We start from the raw sequence: 13,517 nt of genomic DNA on the forward strand, positions 1-13,517 counted from the left end.
AAACTGAACCCCCTAAGAAATTCCATCACCTGGAACCATAATGACCCCCTCAATCCAGGGGTGGCTCCAGGCCCCAGCACGCCAAGCGCGTGCTTGGGGCGGCATGCTGCGGGGGGCGCTCTGCCAGTTGCTGAGAAGGTGGCAGGCGGCTCCGGTGGACCTCCTGCAGATGTGCCTGCGGAGGATCCGCTGGTCCCGTGGCTTCGGTGGAGCATCCGCAGGCACGCCTGCGGGAGGTCCACGGGAGCCACGGGACCAGCGGACCCTCCACAGGCACTTCTGTGGGAGGTTCACCGGAGCCGCGGGACTGGCGACCGGCAGAGTGCCCCCCGCGGCGTGCCACCGTGCTTGGGGCGGCAAAATGTCTAGAGCCGCCCCTGCCTCAACCATCAGCATGGTTGGAACCCATAGCTGGGCAGCACAGACATCTATCACCTGAGCTAAAAGAGTAAGTGGTAGCAGTAGGAGGCTGTTATCCTCTATGTTATCCTCCATTAGAAGGCGACATGAGACATACTTTGCCTGTGGCTTACTCAGTTATTTATAGACGGTGGAGAAATGTTGGGAAACAAGAACGCTGGTTTCCATTTCCGGCTGGGGCACGGGGGGCAGACAGTAATTCTGATTTCTATTTCTTGCTCTGGAAGGAGTGCAGTCGAGTGGTTACAGACAGCATAGCCAAGCACACAGATCTGGCACATTCATTCTGAATGACAGTGCAGCTAAAAAGATGAGATGTGCCATATTAGAAACTTAATACCAATTCCAAAGTCTGCCAGAAGTGACTTCGTGCAACTTCTCACCAGTTGCTTTATTTGTGAAGGTTCTCAGTGATATCTGCCTACCTCTTAAAGGGTATGAGGCGCCTTGCTCAATAATAAGGGCTCTGAAAGGCATATAATCAGCACTGGTTAGTAGAGGAGTCAGACTAGAGCTCAATTTCCTCATAGCTCCCAAACAAGAGCACCTTTCCCAAAGCCAAGGGGAGAGGTGTAGCTGCTACTGCTGTACCCCTTGTCTGGAGCTCTAGCTCTCTGTCTGCCATTTAGGAGGCTTAGCAGAGGTGGAAGCAGGGCCAGCCTTAGGATTTATGGTGCCCTAGGTGAGATTATTAAACTGGTGCCCCTGTGCCTGATCTGTTCTTAGCAACACAAACATAAGCTTACAGTATTGGACAACTTGCCACATTCACATTATTAAAACCAGTTTAACTTAATTAAGCACACTGTAATGCTGATGGACTAGCACTAAAGAAGCAGCACTATAGAAAAAATTCTGATGACAGAATGATGCAAATTTTTTTTTAATTTATCAAAATTTTATTGGAAATTTATATGAAGACGTATTGAAACAAAGATTTGTTTTTAATTAAAAGAAATCTTTCTGGCTTTTTTGGCTGCAAAATCAGTAATAATGTCATCGTATGACAAAGACAAAGTCGTGTCTTGTTCGACTGCAAGAATAGCAAGACCAGTTAAGCGTTCCTGACTCATTGTAGAGCGGAGATAGTTTTTAATGAGCTTTAGTTTTGAGAAACTCCGTTCTCCTGACACTACTGTTAAAGGAATTGTCAGTAGAATACGAGTGGCAATGTACACATTAGGATATATGTCAACAAGTTTGCGGGTATGAATAAACTGTACAATGTCCATCACCGATTTTGCATGTGGCAACATTGATGACAGTGTACTCAATTCTTCGTACAGTTCAAGTCCATTTAAATCAAAACTATCACCGTGCTTCAGGAGGCTCTCTAGGTTCTTGCACTTTGTCATTAGTTGCTCTTGTTTTCCTATTTCGTTGAATTTAGTTATGTCATACAAAAATCCAAACTGTTCATGGTGTACTTGCAAGGTATTAAACCTTTCATCCACAGCAGATACTGCTTTATCCATCACAACATTAAAAAATTCAACCTCAAATTTCTTTGCTGGATCGTCTATGGGCATGATCTGCTGTACAGATTCTTCACAAAGAAGTGTCACTGGCCTTTTTAACTCATATTAACTATGTATTTACTTTATGAAAGTTGGAGAAAACATTGTGAAAACGTAAAACATTGGCTGCCCAACTTCTGGGCTGGCAAAAGTTATACTGACTCACAGGGAAAAAAAAAAGCAGGAGAATCTTAGTACAACATATGGTCACTCTATACCAGGGGTCGGGTCGGCAACCTTTCAGAATGGTGTGCCAAGTTCACTGTAATTTAAGGTTTCTTGTGCCAGTGATGTTTGTAGAAGGTTTCTCTTTATGTCTATATTATATAAATAAACTACTGTTATTATCTGAGGTCTTGGCCACCGGTCCTGCTCAGGCCACTGCCAGCTGAGTAAATGAAACCCCAAACCGGCAGCGGGCTGGTGGCTGGAACCCTAGACAAGGATCCCAGGCCCCGCTCAGCCCACTGCTGGTCTGGGGTTCTGACCACCAACTCCTGCCAGCCAGGATCCCGGCCACCAATCCCCCCTCAGCCCGCTACCAGCCTGGGATTCTGCTCACCCAGACTGGCAGGAGGCAGAGTGGGGCTGGCGGCTGAGCTCCTGACTGGCAAGGGGCCAGCAGCCGGAACCCTGGAGTAGCAGTAGGCTGAGTGCTGCTGGCACCCCAGACTGGCAGCAGACTGAGCCACTCAACCCCCCATAGGCCCTGCTCAGCCCGCCACCAGCCCACTCAGCCCGCTGCCGGCTGAGTGAATGGAACCCCAGGCTGACAGCAGGTTGAGTGGTTCAGCTGGCCTGTTCAGCCCACTGCAAGCCTGGGGTTCCTTGAGGGTCCCCAGGCCAGCAGCAGGTGCTGAGTGGGGTCGATGGCTGGTATCCCAGCTGGCAATAGGGCAGCAGCCGGAACCCCAGAGCAGTGATGGGCTGAGCCGCTCAGCCTGCTGCTGCATACCATCAAAAATCAGCTCACCTGCCACCTTTGACACGTGTGCCGTAGGTTGCCGACCCCTGCTTTATACACTAGTAAGGAGATGAGCATATTACAGTTGTTGGAGGGCTCTTATCAGGAGTAACAGGCTATAGGAAAGTCAGTCAACATTTTTTGTTTCTCTGATGAAAACTGGCCCACTCCCTGCCTCAAACCAAACCTGTCACTAATAATTGTCAACAACTTAATTTTCTGTTTTTGGCTAAGATATTGATTTTTTTTTTAAATAATATTGAAATTGGATTCAGGATTGTTAGCAAGAATTTCTGGCAAACAAAGTTGTTAAATGACAATCTAAATGGCAACACAGTTCTGCTTTCATGCTTGGCTCACCCCCCAGCCCGCTGGTCCAACAGCTGCAGTAGAGGAGGAGATAGGTGGAAAACTGCAGGACCCCAAAATCCACCTCTTGGGGTGCACAGTGGCAACAGCAGCAGCAAACCCTCAGGTCCAATCACACGCCAATGGGCACCACCAGCCTTATGGACCATGGTGAAGTTAGCACAGCATCTGATCTCAGGGACAGGGCACCCATGGAGCCACAGCAGCTCATCCTGCCCTATGCAGCTCCCCCCGGATGAGATGGATAGCTGGGAGCTGCCAGCCCGGGGGAGAGGCGCTCCCCAGCGAGGGTGGCCAGATCCAGATGTCCTGATTTTATAGGGCCAGTCCCGATATTTGGGGCTTTGTCTTATATAGGCACCAATTACCCCCACCTAGAGTGACCAGACAGAAAGTGTGTAAAATCAGGACAGGGATGGGGCGGGGGGTAAAAGGAGCCTATATAAGAAAAAGACCCCAAAACTGGGACTGTCCCTATAAAATAGGGATATCTGCTCTCCCTACCCCAATCCCGATTTGTCACACATCTGGCTAACCCCATCCAAACCCTGTGTGACATTCCAATTCTGGCTGCCTGCCCAGGAAGTGAGTTACTTTCACTTTCATTCCTCAGCAAGCAGCCAGCCAGCCTCCCCTCCCCCCACCTACCCCCAGCACCTCACCCAACCCAGCCCTGACGGAGGGGAGGGAGGAGAGAGAGAGGGGGGTGCTCCTGGGGAGGAGGGAGAAAGGAGAGGGTGCTCCGTGGGGCAGGGGGGAGAAGAATGGATGTTATGGGAGACAACAAAGGATACTGGTTCCAGAGCCACAGCGCCTGCCTCACCTCACCTCAGCCGGGGGGAAAGAGTCACACTCACAGGTGAGCGCCTTCCCCAACCCCTACCCCCTCCCCTTCCCAGAGACCCCAGCAGCCAATCCCATCCCTCGGACTGTGCTGCATTCGGCTCTCTCTAGGACCCAGCAGCCCTGCTTCTACACTGTCTGGGCTGCCTGCAGAGTGGTGCTCCCAGGCAGTGTGAGGCCCTGCGCGGCTGCCTATTCTGCCTATGCCTAAGGACGGCCCTGGGTGGAAGCATGCTCTTTGAAGACGGAATGTTCAAAGATTTTACCAGCAAGCTTCTAGCAGGCTTTACTGGGCATGTACAAATGTTGATTTTAAGAGGGTTTATAATAACTATCAAATCTGGGTGGATTTCACAGGGAATACATAACACATCTCATGGACCCTAAGACTATCTCCCTTTCAGATTTTAAAGTTACTGCTGCAAAATGGAGGCACTAGAGCTCTTGAAAGAGGCAATTTTATTTAATTTTTCTGTTTTGTTAACATTGGCAAAAACTACCTCTGTTTCACTAGCCTCATTCGCAGAAGCAACACTCATTTTCATTAAAATATTCCAAAAATATTCAGTCTGAGGCATGGAGCAAGCACTGCCCAGAGGGCCAAAACATAGGAAACTGACAACAGGGGCTTATAATTCAAACTATTAGCTCCGCCTATAAAAGATAATCTTCAGTAACAATTATGCTGGAGCTGGAGAGAATGCTATTGTCCTGAACGACTTTTCCCTTCACAGATAATCTTTTCTGTCCAGCGCCGTTCGTGAACTTTGTCTGATCACACAGCCACTGGATTGCTAGTTTAATAACTTTGCAAACCATTTTGGAATATATTGGGTATGAGAAGTGCTATGTGGAGCCAAAATCTTTTCAGCACCTCTTATAGTGGGGCCTGGTACTATTGCAGATAAGGTTTGGGCCCATGAAAGAATTTACAATCTTAAGATCTTTTAGCTTGTATTTGGAGACTGAAATGCATTACACATGTTCTCAAGCCTGAGGGAACTTATTTTTAAATAGACTCAAATCAAGTTAAATTCTTGGTGGTGAGGAGTCATAGATACATTAGCTCAAAAATGTGAAGACATGAAGGTATCTTTCAGAATATTAATTTTTTTTCTGGTTTAATTATGATGTATCATTGTAATATACCCCACAAAACTGAGATTAATGAACTGTTGGATGCATATATAAAGGAGATGTGCACTTCAAAGGCAACTGGAGACGTCTGTATATTCTTGCAAGTTTCTCAAATGCGTGTAAAATTTCACAGCGCAAAGAGAATGCACTGATGGAAAAAATTTCCATTGTAATCTGCAACCTGTGCAAATCTCTTTCCACTGCCCCCCTGCAGGTTCCTGCAGGAAAAAAAATCCTATTTTTTAAATAATATGTTTAGGTTAGCCTGGAAAATTTAGCTTAGATTCACAAGTTCAGTACTAAAATTCGAATAATGTATTTTTGGATAAAAAGAGTTACGGAAAGTCCATTTATCCTTTTAGAAGGGGGAAAAAAGTTATATGTTTTGAGACATGCAAGCTTAGGTTTCTACTTCTAAATACTTTGAGAAATACTTATACACATTTACCAACAATTTTCAAAATGGCATTCCTAGTCAATAACAGATCAGAAGCCTGGTTAATATGCAACGAAGTCAACTTGCAGCAAGGCATATAGCTATACACTTCAAATGTAATCACAGGAAGAAGGTGGCGCTCTTAAGTATGAAGCTGACACACCACACAAATAAAGTCTTCATTACTGCATTCTAAGCAGAGGATACACTATATATAAAGGATCAGAGACTTACCCACATATATTCAGGATAATCGGACAAACGTCTTAATCCCTCAATAACTGTATCTCTGTCTTCTTCCCATTTCCTTTTGCAGAAAACGATCTCAAGGAAGTACCACGTCCAACCAATCAAGGGCACATACAACAGTTCTTTCTTAGCAAGAACTTTGGAACTCTGGAAGAAACCCCACCCAATGACATTTGATTATTTATATATGTCAGACCTAAACAAAAGCACTAAGGTTGCAATTTTCAAAAGTGCTCAGCACTGGCCTACCTCTATCCAAACTGAAGTCAATGGGAGTTCTTTTGAAAATCCCACCACAAAGAAAAAACAAACACAGGAGTTTTATATTAAATCAAGATTAAGGGAAAGTTCCCAGAATCACTCACCCCCAACACTCCAAAGCGTTCAGTCATAGTCCAACCACACAAGAAGTCAATTTCAAAGTTGTGATTCAAGATGATGATCACATGTTCTTTTCCAAATTTATCCACTGTGGCCTGGTCTGAGAATAAAGTGCATTCTGTGCCTGACCACCATTCCAGCAACATTACTAACTCTAAATAATATCATGGGGAGGAGAAAAAAAAAAAGACAGGTTAGGTGTAATGCTTAACCATAACATGTTTAATGTCCGCTGTCCATCCCAATCCCATTCCAAACTTTTCTAGACCACAATGTTCATCACCTTTTTAATCCATCCTGCTGAGGTTGCTGGTTTATAATACATTATAGATTAAATGAGTTCTCAGACTGACATGCACCAGATCACCTGCACTCATATTTATGTTCTCACCCTGAAACAGGATTTAGGCCACAGGACAAATACCTGATTGTTATTGTTGCTCATCGTAAATTCAAGATTTCACAAACACCAACAACCCCCCTCCATTCCCTTCCCGCCACACACACACACACATACACACACACACACACCTCTGAAAGCAGGCCTTTCAGCAGTACACCTTTCTACTAAATGGGTACATCTCTTCCCAAGTGGAACACAAATTATGCATAGACTCAATCTAATGTTTCCATTGAATTCATATGAAATATGCTTGATTGAGGTAAACAAACCAATATAATGGGCTTTTAATGGATAAATGCTACAAGAATTTCTGCAGTATATTTTAATATTAAACACATGACTGTAATAATGCTGTATTAGGGTTACCAATACAAAGTCAGAGACACATGGGGGAAGAACTGGGAGAGTCCAGAGAAATTACTGGGTAAGAACAGAAGAAGAAATTGCTTCTCCTTTATTTAGTCTACAAAAGAAGGAAAGAGAAAGAGATCCCTCTCCCTCTCCCTTCTCTAACTCTTCTACATTTCTGTGTTTCCCTTATCTTTTCCTCCATTTCATCTCTCTCTGATATCTCATTCATTACCCACCCCTTTTCATCTTTCCTTCTCTTCAGCATATTTAGAATTCCCACCATTAATAGAACATTCAGTAATGTAGCTTTGAACTTCAGCTTTGTTTCATAAGGCATTGGCTGGACAAGTTGGGGCAGTGTCTGTCTATGTGAGGGGTTGCCCACCTGCTGGTCACAAGGTCTCCAGCCTGCCCTTCCCATATTGCTAAATGGGCTCGGGTCTAATTTTGATCCAGACTAGACATGAGGCAGACTCAGAGGGGTCTGAGTATGGAAAAAAAATTGAGAACCCCTGCTCTATGTTAATCAAAGAGAGGTTAGCTTCTCCAGGACTGATTATCTAAATTGCTTTTCTTGTCATATCCACAAGCCTATTCACTTATATATCATTTATGCAGGGCCTCTTTATGTGCTTGAAGAGACTAATGTAACTTGTACGTCAAGTCTGACTCTTTCCCACTGTGATTTAAAGAAGGGAGGAAATGAGAATATCAACAGGGATGCATAATTTATAACTACAGGTTTCTCTCAAACCTGGCCAGCCCTATTTTCTAAGTGATGAAATGCATCAATTAAGTGCATTTTTGGTGGTTTCAGAGAAAGAGGTTTATTCACAAACCTCTGGTGTACTTTAAAAACTACTCCCATACTAACTTAGTGCTTCCAGATATAATAAGGCACAAATCTGTGAACCTTAAATAGAATTATCTTGCTGTCCTGTGGAAGAAATATTAGCCACTGTTGAGATCAATAAAACTCTTATTATATCCTCTATATAAAGAATTAAACAGTCAAATATATAGAAGAGATGGCATAAAACCTTGTCGTGTTGTTATAAAATTTCTGAAGCAGCTGTATAGGGGACTCAATATCAATTAACACCTTGACTACATTTCATTGTAGTTGTTCTCCTCACCCCTCTTTTTAAAAAATCTTATCCACCTATTCAGGTCTTGTCATATTCCACATTGCAAGCTCTTTGGGACACAGACTGCCTTTCCTGCATGTCTGCACAGCACATAGCCTAATGCGGCCTTGATCCTTGTTTTGTGCCATTAGGCACAATACAAATACCACCACCGCCCTCACTGTAGCAGGTTTGCAGCGGGATCTAGTCCAGTATAGTTAAAATTCAAGAAGTGGGGGATGTCACTAAGTGTACCCACCACTGGTGGAGCTGTCCTTGGATTTAATATATGAGGCTCAGGTTACTGGAGGATTATTCAGTGACTTCAGTGTGTTATTCCACAGCACCCACTCTTAATCCTGCCAACTGTCAATAACTTGGTCCTTTATGCAGCCAGAAATTATGCTAGACCCAGGACAAATTGCCTTTCTATCGCTTTCTGGAGATTAATGTTTATCTAACTCTACACTCTGCTCTTAAAAATCATCCTTAAAAAACGGATGGAGGCTGTTCCTGAGAGCTCCTCTCCAAAGAGAACAAAAATTCAACAGAGCCAGACGTGGATGCACTGGTATGAGAGCATTCCCACCATTTACTCTGAAACATTCTTGTGAGATTTTTCCTGGAGCTCATACTGAAATATGAGGGTTGGGGAACAGGGGAGTTACGACCAGGAAACAAATTGTCCTTTACAAGTACACTGATATTTGATGCATGTACATTTTTTTACTTCGGTGAATTTTTTTAAAAAAAGATTGGGTTCCAGATATTTAGTCTCAAACTGATCCTGTCAATGCTATGGCCTATTCTCTGAAATCTTGTTTGTTGTTTACATGATGGTTTGGATACTTGCTCTAACTGCCTGCAAGGCAACAAGATTTCACTTTAACAAAACAAAACAAAATCTTATAATTTAGCCCAACCCCTCTCGGATTCTAGAGCTTCAGCTTGCCAGAAGAGGGGCTCTTGTTGCCTCCCGAGAGGACAACTATCCAGAAACAAAGTAAGCCAGGGTGGCGAGATACATCTATCTACTGCGCTAGAATGCAGAGGACATTAGTTTCAAGATACCAAGATTTTAAGATATTATATTTACAACTGGACTAAACTAAGCATACTGCCCTATTAAGAATCATGAGTCATTTGAAGAGCACTAATGCTAGTAAGCATGAAATACAGATGCTCTGAAGTGTTTTCTCTTTGTAGGGAGTCTGTCAGAAACTCCAGCACTGCTTTACCACAGGAAGGTGGTATTCACCAAAGCACCATACTGATCATTTTAGTTAACATGTGTTAGAGCAAGAGATTCAAGCCTCCTAAAATTAAGTACACATGTGAATGACTTCCACTCCAAATAATCTTCCTGATAATGACAGGTTTCAGAGTAGCAGCTGTGTTAGTCTGTATCTGCAAAAAGAACAGGAGTACTTGTGGCACCTTAGAGACTAACAAATTTATTTCAGCATGAGCTTTCATGAGCTACAGCTCACTTCTTCGGCTGCATAGAATGGAACACACAGACAGGAGATATTTATACATACAGAGAACATGAAAAGGTGGAAGTATGCTTACCAACAGGAAGAGTCTAATCAATTGAGATGAGCTATCATCAGCAGGAGAAAAAAAACTTTTGAAGTGATAATTGAGATGACCCATAGAAGGTGTGAGGAGAACTTAACATAGGGCAATAGATTCAATTAGTGTAATGACCCAACCATTCCCAGTCTCTGTTTAAACCTAAGTTAATCGTATCTAACTTGCATATTCATTCGAGTTCAGCAGTCTCTCTTTAGAGTCTGTTTTTGAAGTTTTTTGGTTGCAAAATTGCCACCTTCAAGTCTGTCACTGAGTGGTTAGAGAGGCTGAAGTGTTCTCCCACTGGTTTTTGAATATTATGATTCCTGATGTCAGATGTGTGTCCATTTATTCTTTTGCATAGAAATTGTCCAGTTTGGCCAATGTACATGGCAGAGGGGCACTGCTGGCACATGATGGCATATATCACATTGGTAGATGTGCAGGTGAACGAGCCCTGTTGGTATGCATACTTCCACCTTTTCATGTTCTCTGTATGTATAAATATCTCTGGTCTGTGTGTTCCATTCTATGCAGCTGAAGAAGTGAGCTGTAGCTCATGAAAGCTCATGCTGAAATAAATTTGATAGTCTCTAAGGTGCCACAAGTACTCCTGTTCTTTCTTCCTGATAATGTATATCACAGCTACCACAGCTAGCAAGTTCTAGTGATAACTCATGTTACACTGGTGGCAAAAAAAACAACCAACCAAATAACCCACAAACAAAAAAAACAAACAAAATATAGACTGACACTTTTCTAAATTCACTGCATGGGGCAGCAAACAAACAGCTCAGTACCTTGAGTTGAGGGTGCAGTAGTCTTAATTCTAAAGCACGGCTGTACTTTGAAAAGGGATTCTGTAAACATGGCATAGTGGTGTTACATGTTTACTGTCACTCAGTAATTCCACATCAAAAATTTAAAAAAAAATCCCCCCCCAAACGGTGACTGTCGTGGTCTCACGGCACCTACACCACGGTTCACTCAGCTTTCAGAACTCCTGCCATCACCTGTCTCTGGGTAGGGATCCTCGTCCCACTCCTTTCTGATCAGCAGTTTTAAGGCTGCACAGATCCCTGCTTTACACTGCATGATCCCTAGCAAGCCACTCTGCTTACAGCCTGTGGCTGGGCTCTGCTTTCACTCTGAGGACTACAACAGGTGTGATTTACCAGTAATCCAAACAGTTGTTTCTAAGCAGGGATATTTATTCTTATGGGAAAAGTTTTACAGAGAAAAAATGTATAAAAAAATAAACAGATTTAAATCCACACTAAAACATATCAAGAAAAACAAGCAGTCTTAGGGGCCAAAGTACTTCCAATCCTTCAGCAGGATTGGGCCCCTGGGACAAAAATGAATGTTGGTTTGCTGGTTCAGAAAGACGACACCGTGTCACTTCAAACTCAGCCTTTCTATACCAAGAGCTCTTTCTTCGAGTCTCTGGAAAACCCACTTTGAACCAGTGTATGCAAAACAGTCCTGGGTGGTACCTCCCTAGAGTTGTTTAGTCTCAGTGACTTGCCTTGATCACTCCCCCACTGTTTTTAGTTCCTGGAGGAGCTGTGGTAACCCTCCTCCATGGAGAAGAGCACATTCATACATAAACTCTTCATAAATTTAATACATAGGTACTGCAGCAGGCTGCAATATCTGTCACAATGACTGCAAATGTCAAGTCCAGCTTGGTTCTTCTTGTTCTATCACCACTGCCAGTTATCCTGACCCACCTAAGGTGTGTTGTATCTGGGATACCATCAGTCCTACAATGTCCCATGTCAGCCACACGACATAACAGTTGCCGTGGAGAAGTATTACAAGATTAAGTACACTTCATAAAACCCAGAAAAAAGTTACAAAGCTCAAAGTTGGACTGAGTGGCTTTTATTGAACTTGCTTTTTTAAAATGTTATCTTTGAGTTGAGAACTAGCACGAGAAACACCAGCTTAAAAGAAATATTTTTAAATAAGTGACCAAAACCAACAATGTAGAATGGAATGCAAACTATAGCTCCACTCCCGAAATACGTAGGGTTTCTTATTCACGTTATAAACGGTAACACTTGCCATGCTAGGTTTATAGCTGTATCACTTTCTTCATTATAAACCACAATTAAAGTGACGGTTCTGTCAGCTTTTCCATTACAGGCTATTAGCACTGTTAAGGCTGAAGTTGTGTTTACACTACAAACCTTGACTTTCATAGTTTAATTTCTCACAGATTTTAAATGTATAGTAAGCTACGAACTAACACATAAATGCTACAATTGGATTGCACCTAGGATCTTGCTCAACTGCTACGTTTCGTTTGGAGCATAAGTATATGGTATTTTTAATATAGCCAATAGATTAGTTTTTAAAATGCCTATATCTATCTGCTTTTAGCTGTAATACAGTAGATAACTCTCCAGGCTCAATATTAACTTCTTGGATAAATTAAGAGCCTAAATTTGCAAACCAACCTTTGATGACACCAGAAGGCCATTCTTCCTGTGAATTCAATCCATTACCTGAGTGAGTAAAGGTTTACAGGGCTGTGCTCTGATATATTAAACAGGCACGGTGAAATATATAAAAAAGTATTTTTTGAAATATCCTCCTATAAGCTTGAAAAACACATTTTTCTCTGGCAGTCCCCCCCCCCCCCACCCCTTGATCTATAATTTAGATACTAAAGAGCAGGAATGATGGAACAGGGGAGCCAGGAGGCTATGTCCCCACCGATTTTTACCCATCATAAGGGTGAGTGATGGGGGAGGGGTGGAGAGAAGTGAGCAGGCCTTGGGGTGCATAGAAGAGGAGTGCGGGGTGGGTAACAAAGTCTTGGGGCGGGGCCTCTGGAGAAGAGGCAGCAGAGGGGTGGTCAACAGTGCCCCCCTACTTTTAGGAAGCTTCCACCACTCCTGTTACAGAGTATATTTGTTTATAACACTTTGAGCCCATGATTTCTTAAATGTTAACATCTAATGTTAGAAGCCTAAATCCCTGAAAAGGCACCTACCTTAGTGATTTTCAAGAGTGCTGAGCACCCAGCAGCTCCCACTAAAGTAAATAGCCCTTTTTGAAAATCAGGCCACTGAGGCAGGTGCCTAAATACGGATTTAGGAGTCTAATATTAGACACCCATATTGGAAATTGTTCACTATTTGATATGGGGTACAAAGTCCAGAGAGAGAGCAGGAGTGCTGGAGTGGAGGCCAAATGAAGTAAGGCTCGGGGAAAGAAGGGAGTTTTGGGGAGGGTTGTGAAGGAGAGGAGCAACCAGGGCCATACTTAGGTATATGTAGCATACATGGCTGCATAGGGCACCCAAACATTTGGGGCACCTGTCCCCTCACTGGCTGTGGCTGGAATCCTCTCTTCTCCGGCCCCTCCCTGGCACTGGGCCAGCAGTCTTCTCCCCAACCCCAACCCCAACCCCGCTCCTCAGCTGGCTGGCCGAAGGCTCCAGCCTCTGGCTCTGCCACGCCAGCCCCGGGGAGCCCAGAGCAGCACGGCCGGTGACTGGCGGTGCGGTGGCCTGGCCCAATGCCGCCCAGAGCAGAGACCCTCCCTGGACCCTGCCTGCCTGTGCCGCTTGTCTCCGGCAGGGGCCAGGTTGGGGCCAGGACAGGAGGAGTGAAACTTCCACGTGAGTCAGCGGGGGGGGGGGGGAGGGGAAGAGCCAGGCCGAGCGAGGGGGAGGGAGAAAGAGACTTAAAGTGACAGTGCACTCACTGTCTCTCACACTTCCCTAACACAC

At 44.0% G+C, this 13,517-nt stretch overlaps 1 protein-coding gene across 4 annotated transcripts in view; it reads right to left on the reverse strand.

Annotated features, from left to right (window-relative positions):
- AGPAT3 (1-acylglycerol-3-phosphate O-acyltransferase 3) overlaps positions 1-13,517 on the reverse strand; it is a 129,038-nt gene that overhangs the window by 16,777 nt on the left and 98,744 nt on the right. For all 4 annotated transcript variants that reach the window (XM_030576686.1, XM_030576684.1, XM_030576685.1 and 1 more), the window contains 2 exons: positions 6,301-6,470; positions 5,921-6,082 (listed from right to left, as the gene is read on the reverse strand). In XM_030576686.1, coding sequence (XP_030432546.1) covers positions 5,921-6,082; positions 6,301-6,470 — 332 coding nt within the window. The remainder of the gene's footprint in view (positions 1-5,920; positions 6,083-6,300; positions 6,471-13,517) is intronic.

Source organism: Gopherus evgoodei, chromosome 1, assembly GCF_007399415.2.
Source record: "Gopherus evgoodei ecotype Sinaloan lineage chromosome 1, rGopEvg1_v1.p, whole genome shotgun sequence".
Classification (NCBI taxonomy): Eukaryota; Metazoa; Chordata; order Testudines; family Testudinidae; genus Gopherus; species Gopherus evgoodei.